The sequence below is a fragment of the Carassius auratus genome, chromosome 9, assembly GCF_003368295.1.
Source record: "Carassius auratus strain Wakin chromosome 9, ASM336829v1, whole genome shotgun sequence".
NCBI classification, from domain to species: Eukaryota; Metazoa; Chordata; class Actinopteri; order Cypriniformes; family Cyprinidae; genus Carassius; species Carassius auratus.
This window is the reverse complement of record NC_039251.1, coordinates 29972499-29990393: the sequence shown is the minus strand read 5'-3', so window position 1 is coordinate 29990393 and position 17895 is coordinate 29972499. Positions and strand designations below refer to the sequence as shown.

Below are 17895 nucleotides of genomic sequence, written 5' to 3'. Positions count from 1 at the left end.
ATAACCGAAATAAATAAGTTATAGTATAAATAACGTTCTAATAGCATGTAAAAAACATTGCTTGCAAATCACGTAAATAGCATCAGGTATGCTTATAAATAACATGCAGAATTTATTTTTTACAGAATTCAGTTTTTGGATAGTTCACCTAAAAATGAAAATTGTGTCATTTATTACTCATGCTCATGTTGTTCCAAATTGGTAAGACTTCCAGTCATTTCCATAACACACATAAGATACTTTTGATGAAATCCAAGAGCTTTCTGACCCTCCATAGACAGCAAGAATTCTACTATAATCAAGGACCAGAAATGTACTGAGAACATTTGACAAAAATTTTCATGTGACATCAGCAGTTCAAGCGTAATTTTAATAAAGTATGAGAACACTTTTTGTGTTCTTCGTACTCTCAATAATGCTGGTAGACAGTAACTCCGGGAAAAAGAATAGACATTATTTTGTGCAGAAAAAGTATTCTTGTGGCTTCATAAAATTACAGCTAAAACACTTATGTCACGGGACTATTTCCCCAATGTTCTTGGTATCTTTTTGGGGCTTGAATGTGGTAAAACCCTTGCTTGTCTATGAAGGGTCAGAGCGCACTTAGATTTCATTAAAAATATCTTAGTTTGTGTTCCAAAGATGAACAAAAGTCTTGCAGATTTGTAACAACATAAGGGTGAGTAATAATGATACAATTTTCATTTTTGGGTGAACTATCTCTCCCTTTCAGGAAATAAGACTACTCTTCCATTACCAGTGGGTGTACAATTTTTAAGATTCTCCTCTTTAGGTGTACGACATGTAATTTAACTGGCAGCATTTCCAGCATCTCATCAACTGACACGCTGTAAACATCAGTTGTTGTCATGAACTCCTTAAAGTCTTTTGTCAGAAGACAGAGACCCTCTTCCGTTTCAGATACTCCAACCACTTCAATATCTTCCTCCATTGGCTTTTGATCAACAACCTGGATGAAATTAAAACATTTTAAGAGTGAAAATGTAACATTTATATATCAGACCTATCTGCAATGCAACACAAAGATAATTGTGCTATAATGTAAAAGCAATAATGTGCACAACTGAAAATGGCCCAATTAATGCTAATATTTAATTAAATAATCTACTACACTAAAATTAGAACTCAAAAAATTTACACTCTACAACAAGGTTCATTTTGTCTACTTTTTACCCCTGCAGTCAAAAGATCCGCTCAAAAATAAATAAATAATTGTGTGCAAGTACCATTCTGTTTTTTTTTTTTTTGCATTTATGTTTACAATGTAACACACCCTAAGATGAGGTATTATGGTTTCTTTGCATTGGATAATCATAAGCAAAGTAAAAAACTTTGGTTGGGGCCAAAATGTATGTGTGTGCGCGTATATATACACACACACACACACAATGCTCAAATGTTTGTCCACACTTGTAATGTTATTTTTTACAAGTCTTACCCTCATTAAAATTGCATTAATTGGGTCAAAATACAGGAAAAATTATACTCCAAAATGGTATTACAATATAAAAGAATTTTAATATACTTAAAAATATAGTTTATTCCCATGATGCAAAGCTGCATTTTTATCAGCTGTTACTCCAGTCTTAAGATCCTTTAGAAATAAATTTAAGGGTAGAGCCCCATTTAGTGGTTTTCATGCATTTTGTAAACATCTGATGAACAAAAATCTGAATTTCCTTTTTTATATTTACATGTATCTAATTGGGCTCAACTGCTGAATTATGTTTTAAATTCAGAAAAACTGTTATTGATTAGCGCTAGCTCAGTTGTTGCAGAGGGTTACTTGTACCTTGATTGAGGTGTATGAGGAACTATTCAGTTTGTTGACCCCATTTGAAGAGCTTGGTCTTAAATGAGTAATTACGACTTCATCGTCCAGAGACAGTGGTATCAGGGCTTCATCACGCCAAAGAGTTACACTTAGTATGGAGCTGCCACACTTCAGGTCCAAGTCTAAGACGGGGATTTCTCCCATCTCCGACTGGGTCATTCTTATGACCTTCACCTGTAAAAGGTAAAATGTTAATAAAAACAATTAATACTTTTTTGGTTAACAACTGTTAACTACTTTAGTAACAATAAAAATACTTCTAAATAATTTATTAATCTTCGTTAACTTTAAGATCTACTAGCACATTGTTAAAAATACAAGTTTTATATGTTAATATTATTTATTGGACCTGGACTAATGTGAATTATGAACAGTTATTTATTAATAAAAAATTAACAAAATAAACTTAGTTTATTTAATGTTAGTTAATGGTAGATAATGCATTAAAAAGCATGAACTACTGAAACCTTATAGTGTTACCAAAATATGAACCAGCCAGCGATGATTCTTTTGCTCACGTGTATATAAATTGCTTGACAAACAGCTAGGGCTGGATGATATCTCAAAAATTATATCACAATATAAATTTTGTTTGATAAATGTTCGCATGTTTATGTTTATCCGCAAAATAGTTCATTAATAAAACACATACTCAGAATAATTAACTTTAAGTATAAAAAAATAGGTTGCTACAATTTTTACAGATGTTACTTATTTTGATAATGAACATAAAATTACACCTGCATCCTTACTTAAGCTACTCCTAGTATCAAAATGCATTGCTGAGACAAAAAAGTAAACTATATCGCCCATTAGAACACACAGGAACTTATTAATATTTCTATTATGATTGTTTTTTTGTTTTTTTTAAAGTACAATGACTGTAAAAGTGTACAGAATTCCAAAACATGAAGTGTTTATGATGTTATGACCATAAATATTAGTTTTAAACCACAATTAAGTCTGGGTTCTACAACTTTCACTTTGGTGCTGTCTTTAAAATCGAAAGAAAGATTGGAAATTTTTGATAATCATCAATACTGACTAATATGAAAAAAAAGGACATATTGCCCAACCGTTAGTGCTTCAGAACGTGAAGTGTTAGAACAGAGGTCACCAGACTCAGTTTGGAGCTAAACTCTGAAGGATACTGGCCCTCCAGGACCAAGTTTGGTGACCCATGTTAGAATGTCTATAAGACTAGGACTCTGAAACACTAAACCAGGGATCCTCAAATCTGTCTGGCGAGAACCACTTCCCTGCACAGTTTAGCTTCAACCCTGATCCAACTCACCTACCTGTGAATTATTATTGATACTTAAGAGATTGATTAGCATGCTCAAGTGTGTTTGATTAGGGCTAGAGCTAAACTCTGCAAAAGGGTGGATCTTGCAAGCCAGATTCGATGATCATTGCGCTAAACAAATACTTAAAAAGGGCTTACATTGTTGACCTCCCCTCTAAGGGTGATGTATCCTCCGCACACGAAGAGATTGTGCTCGTCACCAGATTTATCAACTGATGAAGGCAGGAGTACCTCCATCGCTGCTGTTCGTTCCTTCTCGCTCAGTGGTATTGGGGCAGTTTTAAATACGCTTGATTTATGATCAACTAATAAGCTATCTTTGCCATATTTGTTACTCAGTGTGTAATTCCGTACAAAGTACGTTGTATTTTCACTAAACAAAGAATTTTCTGAGTTTTGGGGGGAGACGTAGACCTTGTTTCCATCCCACAGAGCAGCAAGTGTTGTTACTCTTGTTTTATTGGGCTTGATGACCCCCGCCTCTTTTTTGAAAGAGACTGTTCTGCTGCTGGTACGCAACCCCACGCAGCGCACCCGGATCGGCTCTCCTCTGCTGTATGGATTTCCTCTTGAAGCCATTCTGGAGGAAAAAAATGAATGTGGTCATAAAAACATACACACGTTTTCACATACACTAGATTTTATCTATCCAGAATCTTGCAGCTCTCTGATAAGTTGTGTGTCTGTTTAGTCTCAATGTATGTGTTGACTGTGTTGTATTCTTGAGGTTTCAGTGTTTTCTCCAGTCTTCAGTGTCACATGATCCTTCAGAAAACACTCTAATATGCTGATTTGATTACAAATCCATGTTTCTTGATAATTCTTTTTTCTTTTTACACTGATGAGAAACGTTTCTTGATCATCAAATCAGCATATTAAAATGTTTTAAGGATTAAGGTGACACTGAAGACTACCTTCACTGAAATTACCTAAAAAATAATGTGGTACTGATTCTGAAGATAAACAAATGTGGTCCTAAAAATATACGCTTAACTAAAATGAAATATTACAAATAAGAATAACTTCTATGTGCATATATTGTAAAATGTGATTTATTCATACGATCCAAGCTATATTTCAGCTTAATTTCTCCAGTCCTCAGTGCTAAATGATCCTTCAGAAATAATTATAATATGCTGATTTAATGCTGTATTACAGAGGTTTCAAAATCAATTCCTGGAGGGCTGCATCCCTGCAGAGTTTATTTCCAACCCTGCTCTAATACTCTTTGTGGTTTTCAAATAAACCTAAATTACTTGATTAACTGAATCAGGTGTGTTTAATTAAGGTTGAATCCAAACTCTGCAAGGCTCCAGCCCTCCAGGAACTAAGTTTGACACCTCTGCTCTATAATTAAAAATCATTATTGGTGCTTAATCATTAATAAGGGCTCTTTTTAATATTAATTATGAAAAAAAAAAAATATATTCTGCTTCCAAACTTTTTACTGGCAGGGTACCGAATAACTTTAAATAACTGTTTAAAAAATAAATAATACACTCATCATGAAATAAACTACAACTAATTTATCTTCAATAAATTTAACGGATTGAAGTATTTCATTTTTTTTTTTTAATAGAGAAAACAAATTACCTCTAGAATACAACAAGCGCACAATCAAAGACCGTAAGGAGCTGGGCAGGAACAATTCTGGAGATTAAAAAACAAATGTGGTTATGAAAACATACATCTAACTAAACTGAAATATTATTACAAATCAAAATAACTTTTTTTGTAAATATATTGTAAAATGTAATTTATTCTTGTGATGGAAAAAAGATGAATTTATTGTCAACATTACTCCAGTCTTCAGTGCCAAATGATCCTTCTTAAATCATTTTAAAATGCTGATTTAATGCTCTATAAATCATTATTGGTACACAATCATTAATTAATGGCTCTTATTACTATTAATAAAAACTAAAATTCTACTCCCAAAAATTGACTAGCAGGATACAAAAAATAACTTTCAATTGTTTATCAGATAATACATTCATTATGAAATAAACAACTACAACTAAATTATCTTCAATAAATTTAACAGATTGAAGTATTTAATTATTATTATTATTATTTTTTAAGACCACACAGAAATTACCTCAGGTATACAACACTCACAATCAAAGTTGCAAGGAGATGGGCAGGAACAATTCTGGAGATTTCAAAAGAAAATGTGGTGATGAAAAATAAAATATAATTTACTCCTTTGATCAAAGCTGATTTTTCAGCTTCATTACTCCAGTCTTCAGTGCCAAAAACTATATTATGATAAATCATTATTGGTACTCAATTATTAATAATAGTTTTTTTTTTTTTTTTTTTTTTAAAAAGCCTCCAAATTTTTGACTGGCAAGTCTGGCAGAGTACCGAATAACAACAACAAAAAAAGAAAAGAATATATATATATATATATATATATATATATATATATATATATATATATATATATATATATATATATATATATATATATATACACACACACACACACACACACACAACTTTACCTTCACTAAATGAACAGATATGTGACATCTGAGAGAAAACTGAAATTACCTCAGGGTTACAGCAAGCAATCAATCAAAAACCGCAAGGAGATAGGCAGGAAAGATTCTGGAGATTAAAAAAAAAAAAAAAAAAAAGTCATGAAAACATATATTCAGAGAGCTTCCAGATTAACGTTAATTCTGATGGGCTAACGTTAGTTGCATGAGATGAAGAATATGCGTTGAACTCGTGGTGTGTATATATAGCCTCACAATGTATTTTTTCCCTAAGGTAAATGCACAAATTACATATTTCTACCTTTCTTGCTTAAAAGTTGCCAAGTGTAGCTACCAATGATCTTATTAATATCAGTCAGAACAAAATCAACTCTGCAGAGACTGATACAATCTCCACATTATATCTTACATTTTCATTTATACATTTAGCAGGGCATTCAGGCTAGTTTTTTTTTATTATTATCTTGAATCAACGTTACCACACAGAGGTACCCAAAAATGTTGACGACGGTGTTTTCTCGTCTTTGATATTAATTTCAGAAACATTAATGACACTTGCGTGGCCAGCCTACCTAGTTTCGTATTAAAGTTTCAATTACAGTTAATGTGCGCGTCTCAAAGACCAGAAATACACATGCACACACTCGAGTCGCCGAATCTCACAGACGCCATTTTATGCACCGAGTGAAATATGTAAATGAATTTTCTAGAAAGGGGCCACAGCGCCACCCAAAGGAGTTTCCCCGTCATAGTCTAGATTTTCGCGGTCTTTTGCCGAATGAGTTCCACACGCTTTTGAGGGCTCTAGGTACATTTATTAAAACCGATAATACTCAACATTTAAATCAGTTAATCACACGAATTCCCAATTGAATTTACTTTTTACTTCAGCCTCTAAATCTTCAATTATTTCCACAATTGCTTGGATCAAAAGCCATGGATCAATCATTGTACAAACATCAATGAAAATAGAATTAAAAATTTAAAACAAAAGAAATTTAATTTCACACAATTAAATCATACTAATTTTCCCGTGTAGTAAAGGTTAAATTACTTTTAAAAAAAGAAGTATTTCCATTCACTGTAAACTAACCGACAAGCTGAGGTGAATAGTGGATCCTCAAAAGGTTTAACGTTAATCATTTAAATGACAACAAATAATTCACTCATAATTAATTACACGCCTGAAACTACTTTATCTTCAATTAATTGATTTAACATTTTCAAATTTTGCGCAAATTTGAAAAGAAAACACAGAAATTACCTCAGGAATAAATCACATATAACGCACAGAGCAAGCACCGAAGAAGGAATGAAACCGGTCAGAACCAGAATAACAGCTTATTAGCGATGCAGCATTCTAGCACTCTCATTGGTTACTTTAATCACGTGCTCCTAATTCCAGCATGTTCCTTCAAAGTTTTTTTTAATTAAAAACCCAATAGGAATGCAAAATATATTTGTTTTAGTCTCCCATTTACTGTTCTCGAAGTTTTCCAAATTGTATATAAATTACAATTGAATGCATATTGTATGGAGTGAACACTGGGAAATAGCATTTAATTATTCAAAATTATAAACTGTCGGCCAGCGGAATATGTATCTAGATATTGCTGTGAATGTTTATATGGTTACTAATGAATGGGAAGCTACAAATCTGTAAGATATTAACTGAAAATAGTCTAATCTTCAAACTCTTAATTTGGCTACAGCTTCAGAAGTGAAGTAGAAAGTTTACGACAGCATGTGAAGGCATTTTCCAGTTTAATATTTTTTTAATTTGTATTACTTTTATATTTTAGTATATTATCAAGTACACTAGCAACCACATAGCAACACCATATAATATATTAAGCCTAATTTCTAATCTAATCTAATCTAATCTATCTATCTATCTATCTGTCTGTCTGTCTGTCTGTCTGTCTGTCTGTCTATCTGTCTGTCTGTCTGTCTGTATTTAAACATCGATCTATCTGATAAACTGTGTGTTGTATTCAAAACGTTAAAACTTTAAAACTGCTTTATACTTAAAACTAGTTAAAACTGAAAACCTTAAAATTAAAGCTTTTAAAACTATTTCAAACTCTCTGGTTTGGCTTTTTCAAGCCAACTCAAAGTTAGTCTTGACAAACTTTTTTATCTAGTTGATATTTAAAGTACAGTAAGTGTAACACACAGGAGATTGTCCCTGTTTAAAATTGAATACAGTACGAAATACTATGCTTTCCAGAAGCTTTTCATACATGACAACATGCCTGTGCTATGCTGTCATTAAGAGCATACATGACTAACCAGCTTTTTCCTCTTTGAAAACTTGTACAGAGTTTCAAGATCTGATAGAGCAGTGTCTGGTCAGGCCTCAAACCAAGACGTTAGAGCAGATTTTAGAACATCAGTGGTTTAAGCTGGACTGAGGGAAGGGGCCTTTTGCCACAGATGAAATAATCCAGGCATAGCTGAATTCAAATAGTAATTTAGAGGAACTTGACAGAAACTTCCCAATGAAGACCAGTAAAGATTTTACAGTATATTACTGGCCACCAGATCTACGTTAGTTTAGGTACTGACAATGGGCTAGGTGCACAAGATGGTGCCAGTGAGCTTCAGCGACACGAGTGTGTGCGTACTTATTTCCGGTCTTGCGACGCTCGCATTAACTGTAAGGGAAACTTACATACGAAACTTGGCTAGATGTATATAATTAATGATTTTCAAATTTAACAGCCGATAGTGGTATATCAAAAACATGGGGAAACATCCTCCCTATATTTTGCGTACCTCTGTGTGGAAATTCATCAAGATACAACGCGGAGATTGCTTTATTCTTCTGTTGATTATGCGGATTAGCGTTATGTCAGGTCCACAGGGATTTCTCCTTTCAAACACAAACCACTCAAATATGCAATACTTTTCATTTTCGAAGAGCTGGTTTTGTTCTGTTATGTAAGATAAATGTTTCTGACTGTCAAACGATGCACAGAGATTTCTGATAAAGCATGTTTTATTAACTTTATTTGATAACATAATTTATAACTAACTGTACAACACATCTGATAGTTTTGACTTGTTTAGTTGTTTTAGATAAATAACCAGTAACCTATTTTTTTTTTTATTTGTTACAACATGGGGTTAAGTGAGGTTAACTGAAGTTCGGGAGCAGGGCCACGCCTCAAACAATCACCTGACTTCCAATCCTCCATATATACCGGGCCACGTCACACCACTCTGCTAGTCTCGTTCTCGAGAAGGACAGGTGTACTTGCCTGGTCTGAACGGCACGCTGTTTGATTCATCGTCACTGACGACACTCGACGATCACCTCTCATCATTCTGATCACAGTCTCTTTCAGAGCGTTCGCGTTCGATCATCCACATTCTGGGCCTCGAGCGCCCACTCACACACTCATCTCAGGCGGATCCTGAGCCCAACCTCCTTGCTCTCCGCCAGTGAGATCCGCAGGCCGAATTCGCCATCTTCATTAGCGCGGTGAACGCCGAAACTGAATTCCCGCTCCCGTCGCGGCCGCTCGCTCACGCTTCTCCAGCGCTCTCATTGCACGTCTTCTAGAATCCAGAGCCGAGGACAACTGAACCACGGGTCGCCTTCAACACGCCCTTAAATCCAAGGTATCCAGTTCAATCGTGCAGATGACAAACAGTTATTTCTACTATATTGAGTTCAATTAAACTTCTGTCATAACAAACTTTTAGCCCCCCAGCACTTCCGGCAACTCTACTCTCCGTCACACGTGACGTCACGTGAATTCTCCTCCACAGCATCAAACCACAGCGCCCCCTAGCGGCAGGCAAGACGTAATTCCACCTACTTTCATTCAACCGATCTCTCTTCTCTATGCTCACATTTCGTTCATAACTCCTCTCACAAACATCCTTTCATCCCAACATCCATTCCTATACCCTTCCTTTCAGCTGATTTAAGCAATACGGCTCACAGCCCAAAGACATGCAGACTGGTCAAATTAAACAGTCTAAATTGTTCCCCCCCTTGACTCGTATGTATTAAAGACTTGTGCACGGATTGATTTTATGTATTAACTGATTTTGCCATGTCATATAGCCTCATATGCTGGTATGGCTTAATAAGTAAAGAGAAACTATCAGAAATACGGCTCCATGTTTTCTAATAATTTTCTACGGCTACTTCTAAATTACAGATGCCCATTCACTGTCCCTCACGCCACCCAAAACTAAAGGAGTGACATGTCTTCTGTATTATTTAGTCTTCACTATTGCAGACCAGCCGGTCTCCCTTCAGCCTCCAATTCTATTTAAATCTTCTTTTCATGCTCTACCTCCCAACCTCCCCCCCCCCCGCATCTTGCAACACACCCTACTCACTAACATCCTTTCATCCCAACATTTTTTTCCACCCTAACTTCAGCTGTTTACAGGAATATGGCCCTGTGTTTCTAATTATCTAACTAATCTGACAAGCACCGTGTCATAATGTTGTTAGTTCGGCCCAAACAGCATTGTTAAATCTACAGCTATCACCACCGCCACCACCACAGCGGTACTTCAGGTGGATGACCTCACAACTGACAACAGCACCACCTCTACAGTGCCCAGCGGTCGAGCCTGCAGTTAACTACAGCACCACCAGAAGCGCCTCAGGTGAAGTGATCATTTAGCTACAACAGCACCGCCATCAGCGCCTCAGGCGAAACGATCATACAGCTACATCAGCACCGCCATCAGCGCCTCAGGTGGAACGATCATACAGCTACAACAGCTCCGCCACCAGCGCCTCAGGCAAATCGATCATACAGCTACAACAACACCGCCATCAGCGCCTCAGGTGGAACGATCATACAGCTACAACAGCACCTCCACCAGCGCCTCAGGCGAATCGATCATACAGCTACAACAGCACCGCCATTAGCGCCTCAGGTGGAACGATCATACAGCTACAACAGCACCTCCACCAGCGCCTCAGGCAAAACGATCATACAGCTACAACAGCACCTCCACCAGCGCCTCAGACGAAACGATCATACAGCTACATCAGCACCGCCATCAGCGCCTCAGGCGAAATGATCATACAGCTACAACAGCACCGCAATCAGCGCCTCAGGTGGAACGATCATACAGCTACAACAGCACCTCCACCAGCGCCTCAGGCGAATCGATCATACAGCTACAACAGCACCGCCATCAGCGCCTCAGGCGAAACGATCATACAGCTACATCAGCACCGCCATCAGCGCCTCAGGTGGAACGATCATACAGCTACAACAGCTCCGCCACCAGCGCCTCAGGCAAATCGATCATACAGCTACAACAGCACCGCCATCAGCGCCTCAGGCGAAACGGTCATACAGCTACATCAGCACCACCATCAGCGCCTCAGGTGAAATGATCATACAGCTACAACAGCACCGCAATCAGCGCCTCAGGTGGAATGATCATACAGCTACAACAGCACTGCCATCAGCGCCTCAGGTGGAACGATCATACAGCTTCAACAGCACCGCCACCACCGTCTCAGGCGAAACGATCATACAGCTTCAACAGCACCGTCATCAGCGCCTCAGGTGGAACGATCATACAGCTACAACAGCACCGCCACCAGCGCCTCAGGTGAAATGATCAGCTACAACAGCTCCACCAGCAGTGCCTCAGGTGAAACAATCAGCTACAACAGCACCGCCAGCAGTGCCCCAGGAGGAACGATAATTTGGTTACAACTGCACCGCCAGGTGAAATTATCATACAGGAACTACAGCTCTGCCAGCAGTACCTCGGGTGAATATGGGAGCAATTTTGAGTGGATGTGAGAATAGCCACAATATTTTGACCATCATACATTGTTGTTATTGTTTCTTATGTTTCATGATGCAACAAAACTTTTGATTCTGCATTTTGACTTTGACTCTGCAATAGGTATATCTAGGTTGTGATTTATTTCTGTTTTAGTTGTCTTCAGCCATTTTGGTGTGTTAAACTTGATTCAGTTTTGGACTTCCCATTTTTATGTTTAAATGTACATTGTGATAAACAAGGTTCTGTTCCATGGTGTTCAGCAATTTTATGGACAAAAATAATAAAACTATTAAAATATCAAATAAATAAGTATTGTGATACTTGTTGACACAGTGACACTCTTGTCCCATAAATTATCTCTATACCACGATACTAAATTAATATGTTGTCCCACAGCGAATTTTTCTCGCTTCACTGAAACACGCCCGCCCCCCTCCTCCCCCGAGAGAACGTCAGTAGATTATGACGTCACACGGTGTAAACTGTACACCCGCGCGCTCTGAAGTCTGAAGATCACTTCAGTTCAGTGAGATTCCGAGCAGAAGCGAAGACGTTCACCTGAGCAGAGACTCGAAGTCCATCCAGACGGACAGTTGACTAAAATTCAGCAAGTTTGACATCGATACAGTCAACACGCGTTTCTCCTGCGTTAGAGTCAGAGGAGCTCTACTTCAGCAGCTCAGTGTCAGCAGAAGTTCAGCTGATGTTCAGCTGATGTTGAGTGAGTCTCCACAGACAGCTGGAGGAAAAAGCTCTTCAGAACAACAGGCTTCTCCCACAGCAGCCGCTATGGAGAACCGCCCAACAGGTTAGGAATAACGATAGTATAAAATATAAATGAAAACTCTAGTCTTAATATATAGAATAGTAAAAACTGTGGAAAAAACAGACTCTTTTGTACATATAGTTAATCTAATACAGCAGTGTCACACTATGTAATGTTGTATTCATCCATTGTTCTTCTTTCTATGGTTTATGCCTCAGAATTTGACTTGCATTTTCTGGTAACATAGTAATTTCTTTTTACCTTTTTATTTCTTTGTTTCTTCTTTTCTTAGAAAAAAAACCAAAAAGAGGAAGACAAAATGCATCCATGCATTCTTCCGGCGAATTTGGAAGGCTTTAAAGCTTTGCACCCTACACTGCTACGGGGACGATATATTGCCCCCATTTCCATCCGATGATCCAGCAGATCTTCAGCCAGGTTTATCTGGCCTTGAATGGGCGTTATCAATCGATCCATGTCCATCTGGTTTGGAGCTGACAGTTAACACCAATCCGGCTGATCCTGATGGGTCATTGGTCTCAGAACCATCCAGTCTTGAGGTGATATCTGACAGTGATCAGGCTGATCCAGAGCCATCACCTGTCCCAGGTCCATCCAGCCTCGATTTAAAGTTAACACTGGATCCAGGTCTATCCAAACTGGTTTCTGAGACAATGAATATCCCAGGACTATCTAGTCTTGATGTAACACCTGTACCAAGTCTAACCAGTATTGAGATGAAACCGCACATGGATCTAACCGAGCCCAAGCCATCATCTGTCCCAGGTCCATCTGGTTTTGAGGCAGCTGTTGGTAAGTCTACTGTCATTTTTCATCTCCTTTTGGGATTTTCATTTCACCTACTTGTTTGCTCTTTTACACTTATGCCCAATTAATAATATGCTCCTAACTTTATGTATAATACCTTTTATACTATTCAACATGTAGCACGGGGAATTGATGGATATAGTTCTAGTTTAATTCTAGTTTAGGATGTGGTTTTATTAGTGTTCAGTATATTTATCTTGTATTTTACTTTTAGTAAGTGAAATTTAGTGTCAAGATTGCATCAAAAACCACAAGTGCGTCATCCCTTGTAGTTTAAATTGAACTTTATGTATATTCTTTCATTATGAGAAAGTCACAAGATGATTAATCACACAGTACGTGTCCATTTTACAAGTTGTCTCGTCTAACATCTGTATTCACCCAGTGTTCTTCCTTGTTCATGATGTCTAGACTCAGTATTTGACTTACAGTTTCTAATTTTTAATTATGTTTCTATTTCTTTCTTCTTCCTTTTTTTTTGTTGTTGTAGGAAAACATTCAACAAAGAGGAAGAAGAAAGGCATCTGTGCATTCTTCCGCCGAACATGGAGGGTTGTTAAGTGTGCTGCTCTCTGTTGCCAAAGGGGCAACGAAGTGGCTCCAGATCCATTTGCCAATGACCCAGTGGCTCAACAGGAAAATTCAGATCTCCAGCCAGATTTATTCAGCATTGAATGGCTGACACTTAATGCTGAGCCAACATATCTGGAGCCATCACCTGTCCCAGGCCCATCCAAACTGAATAATGAGCCAATGCCTGCCCCACATCAGTCAGGTTATGAGCCACCTGTTGGTAAGTCTACTGTCATTATTAGTCTACTGTCTACTTGTATTTTTACTAGTGCTGTCAAATGATTAATTGCAAAAAATCACATAATATTAACATAATATATGTGTGTAGTGTACACTGTGTATATCATGTATACAAACAAATGCATGTATATATTCAAGAAATGTTTATATATGTTGTTTATATATTAAATAAATTTATATAAAATAAGACTATACATGTATATACATGGACATATTTTCAAAATACATACTACATGTGTGTGTATTTATATATACATAATTAATATACACAGTACACCTACATATACAATGTAAAAAAAATAATATTTATGTTCCTGAAATTCATCAGTATTTGCATGTACAGTAGCATGTGAGGATCTAGTACTGCTTTTATAATTAAATTAATAGAGCCTGATGTTTATTTCTAAGGGACAAAATACAAAAACATAGCATGACATGCCACCAATGTCAGAGCTAAAACATCCCATACAAGTTTAGAATTAATTTAATGTGGATCTTTATTTTAAGGTGGAACTGTATTTTTTCTTTGTTCATGATTTCTGACCTCAGTAATGGACGTACAGTTTCTGGTGGAAATTTCTTGTTCTTTTTCTTATTTTAGAAAAACAAAGAAAAATCAGGATGAAGAAAGACATCCGAGCATTCTTTCAGCGAACATGGAGGACTGTTAAGTTTCCCTCCTTGGCCCCAGATTCATGTCGAGTTGAGCCAGTAGCTCACTGGGATCAAGTGGACCTCCAGCCAGGTCTATCTGGTCCCTTGTGGTTGTCAAGGAATGATCCAGGTCCATCTTGTTTCGAGGTGACCGTCACGGCCAACCAAAATCCACCTGATTCTAAGCCAGATCCATTCAGCCTCCAGTCACACTTAACACTTGACCCAGGCCCAGCTGGTCTTGTAGTTGAGTTGACATCTGTCCCAGGACCATCCAGTCAGGAGATAATGCCAGTCTATGGGTCTGACATGGGTCTGGATGTTCCTGAGCTAAAACCCATTCCAGGCTCCAGTCTCGTTCTGACAGCTGCTGTGGATCTGATTGATCCCGAGCCGTCATCTGCCTCTGGTTCATGCAGCTGCAGGCGGACACCTGACACTGATCTGGACAATTCTAAACAAAAACATGTCCCAGTCCTATCTGGTTTTTGGCCAACTGCAGGTGAGTCTAGTGTCACTACTTTCTATAATAATGTTCCATTACTTTTTCATAATTTTAATATTTGTTCCTACTGAACATATAAATTATTTATGCTCCTGACATGTATCTTAATTCCTTGTTTGGTATTCAAAATTAATCCTGTGGTATTCTAGTGGACAGAGTTTGTTTTGAATCACATACTTCCTTGTATATCATCATTTTCCTGGTTCCCTGATTGCCTTTATAGTCTGCTCTTAGCTAATATATGGAATACAGTTTATAAAATCAACATTATCTGAATAACTTCTCTGTCTGCTTTTTGTTAATGTTAATGTAAGATAATCAAAACAAAGTAGTGCTCATCTGTTCTTTCTGCATGTTTTCTTTTTCAGCATCATTTTCCTCCCGTTATGATATGGGAGTGAAGTTGGGACAGGGAGCCTTTGGTTCTGTGTATAAGGGGACTCACAGATTTAGTGGCCAGAAGGTAAACTACTCCTGCTTTATTTATTTTTTAAACATTTTGTGTATTTTAGTTTTGTCTTTGTCTTTTTCCTTTCGTCTCTGTTTTGTACTCATTTTATATTCCATACTTTTTTTTTTTTTTTTTACGAAAAATTAACAGAGATAATTGCAGATTATTTTGATCAAACATGTTTTAAACGATTTTGTCTCTTCGCAGGTTGCTATCAAATGTATACGTAAGAAGCCATGGAACAGCTTTATTAATGTGGTAAGTTGGCAAGACAATATATTAATAAGTACTGTATACTTACATTTATTGCACATTTGGGTTCAAAACTCTGTGAACAGATTGAAAAAAAAAAATTCTATACAAATTTAGAAAAACTGTTGACTAGTGTAGTTTGTAATGGAAAATAGTGACAAGAAAAAGCATTTTCAGACTTCTAGACTCTGCTGTATCTCAATGTGAATATTACACACAGAAGAGAAAGGTCAAGCTAACCTTTAGTCAAAATTTGTTTTTCCAGCCTGGATCTACAGAACCTCTGCTGTCAGAAGTGGTTATAAATGTGATGGTGTGCGCACCTCCGAAAAGCCCCTACATTGTACAAATGATCGAGTGGTTTGATCAGACACATCAGTTCGTCATAGTTATGGAATATCCACATCCATGTCAGACCTTGCTGGAATTTACCATGTGCCATGGATGTTGTCTGGATGAATCTGTGGCACGTGGTTTAATGCGGCAAGCGGTGCTTGCAGCCAAACACTGCATTGAACGGGGCATCTTACACAATGACATCAAGACGGACAACATGCTGGTCAACACAGAGACACTGCAGCTCAAACTTATAGACTTCAGCTGTAGCAAACGTATTAACATGTCTTGCTCTGAAGGTGAGTTGATGTAATGCTATAATATGTCAAAAAATGTACATGATTCAAAGCTTATTATCTCAAAGTAGACTAATTGCTCACAGATGACTTTAGAAACTGAAATGACAGAGCTCTGTTAATCTCTTGCTTCCTATACAGATCATCAACAGGCGGTTGGATCAACAGTCTGGTCTTTGGCTATGTTACTTTTGGAGATAGTAAGCGGAGACCAGCCCATGAGTGTTTTTCTCTCCAAAGCACGTCATCCTTTGATACCAAATTTCTCCAGTGGTGAGACAACAGCACACAACAATAATACAAACATACCTTTTTGGCACAATATCAGAGTGTTCAATTTCCCAGCTACTAAAAATAAAAGGGAAAACTGATAGACAGAATACATTATAATTGATATTTAAAGTACAGTAAGTGTAACACACAGGAGATTGTCCCTGTTTAAAATTGAATACAGTACGAAATACTATGCTTTCCAGAAGCTTTTCATACATGACAACATGCCTGTGCTATGCTGTCATTAAGAGCATACATGACTAACCAGCTTTTTCCTCTTTGAAAACTTGTACAGAGTTTCAAGATCTGATAGAGCAGTGTCTGGTCAGGCCTCAAACCAAGACGTTAGAGCAGATTTTAGAACATCAGTGGTTTAAGCTGGACTGAGGGAAGGGGCCTTTTGCCACAGATGAAATAATCCAGGCATAGCTGAATTCAAATAGTAATTTAGAGGAACTTGACAGAAACTTCCCAATGAAGACCAGTAAAGATTTTACAGTATATTACTGGCCACCAGATCTACGTTAGTTTAGGTACTGACAATGGGCTAGGTGCACAAGATGGTGCCAGTGAGCTTCAGCGACACGAGTGTGTGCGTACTTATTTCCGGTCTTGCGACGCTCGCATTAACTGTAAGGGAAACTTACATACGAAACTTGGCTAGATGTATATAATTAATGATTTTCAAATTTAACAGCCGATAGTGGTATATCAAAAACATGGGGAAACATCCTCCCTATATTTTGCGTACCTCTGTGTGGAAATTCATCAAGATACAACGCGGAGATTGCTTTATTCTTCTGTTGATTATGCGGATTAGCGTTATGTCAGGTCCACAGGGATTTCTCCTTTCAAACACAAACCACTCAAATATGCAATACTTTTCATTTTCGAAGAGCTGGTTTTGTTCTGTTATGTAAGATAAATGTTTCTGACTGTCAAACGATGCACAGAGATTTCTGATAAAGCATGTTTTATTAACTTTATTTGATAACATAATTTATAACTAACTGTACAATTAAACGTAATATAATTATGGTAGGTTTGCCTTAAATAAAAGATCGCTGTTTGCATTCATGTGTGTTTTTATCTGTTTATTTGTTTTGTGAAAGATCTGCAGCATAAATTATTATCTGTCTATGAGCAGCCATGTATATTGTTATTGTTTTGCATTATCAGATTAAACAGATATTAAAATTAGTCACATTTTTTACTGTGTAAAATAATAAAATATGTTGTGAAAATAACGATGAAACAGACTGATGTATGTGT

The 17895-nt window shown here is 37.2% G+C and overlaps 2 protein-coding genes and 1 long non-coding RNA gene across 6 annotated transcripts; 2 read left to right on the top strand and 1 right to left on the bottom strand.

Moving 5' to 3' along the window:
- Positions 1-659: 659 nt before the first annotated feature.
- LOC113108991 (uncharacterized) lies at positions 660-7490 on the bottom strand. 3 transcript variants are annotated; one of them, XM_026272443.1, is made up of 7 exons: positions 6930-7490; positions 5718-5774; positions 5260-5313; positions 4755-4811; positions 3300-3741; positions 1814-2029; positions 660-970 (listed from the first exon to the last, which is right to left on the bottom strand). In XM_026272443.1, exons 5-7 carry the CDS (start codon positions 3738-3740, stop codon positions 743-745), a joined length of 885 nt encoding a protein of 294 aa, XP_026128228.1. In that variant the 5' UTR covers position 3741; positions 4755-4811; positions 5260-5313; positions 5718-5774; positions 6930-7490; the 3' UTR covers positions 660-742. The 3 variants fall into 3 exon arrangements, with proteins under 3 accessions (XP_026128228.1, XP_026128230.1, XP_026128229.1); XM_026272445.1 differs by having other exon boundaries at positions 5280-5313; XM_026272444.1 differs by having other exon boundaries at positions 5718-7490.
- Positions 7491-8798: 1308 nt separating this feature from the next.
- Positions 8799-10396, top strand: LOC113109384 (uncharacterized). Its single transcript, XR_003292955.1, has 3 exons — positions 8799-9292; positions 9377-9478; positions 10174-10396. It is a non-coding gene; the product is annotated as an uncharacterized LOC113109384 (long non-coding RNA).
- Positions 10397-10916: 520 nt separating this feature from the next.
- Positions 10917-17281, top strand: LOC113108990 (uncharacterized). 2 transcript variants are annotated; one of them, XM_026272442.1, is made up of 9 exons: positions 10917-12257; positions 12508-13028; positions 13534-13836; positions 14458-15012; positions 15384-15478; positions 15674-15724; positions 15984-16353; positions 16492-16623; positions 16919-17281. In XM_026272442.1, the coding sequence occupies exons 2-9, from the start codon at positions 12890-12892 to the stop codon at positions 17008-17010; spliced, it is 1737 nt and encodes a 578-aa protein (XP_026128227.1). In that variant the 5' UTR covers positions 10917-12257; positions 12508-12889; the 3' UTR covers positions 17011-17281. The 2 variants fall into 2 exon arrangements, with proteins under 2 accessions (XP_026128227.1, XP_026128226.1); XM_026272441.1 differs by having other exon boundaries at positions 16492-17012.
- Positions 17282-17895: the final 614 nt, after the last annotated feature.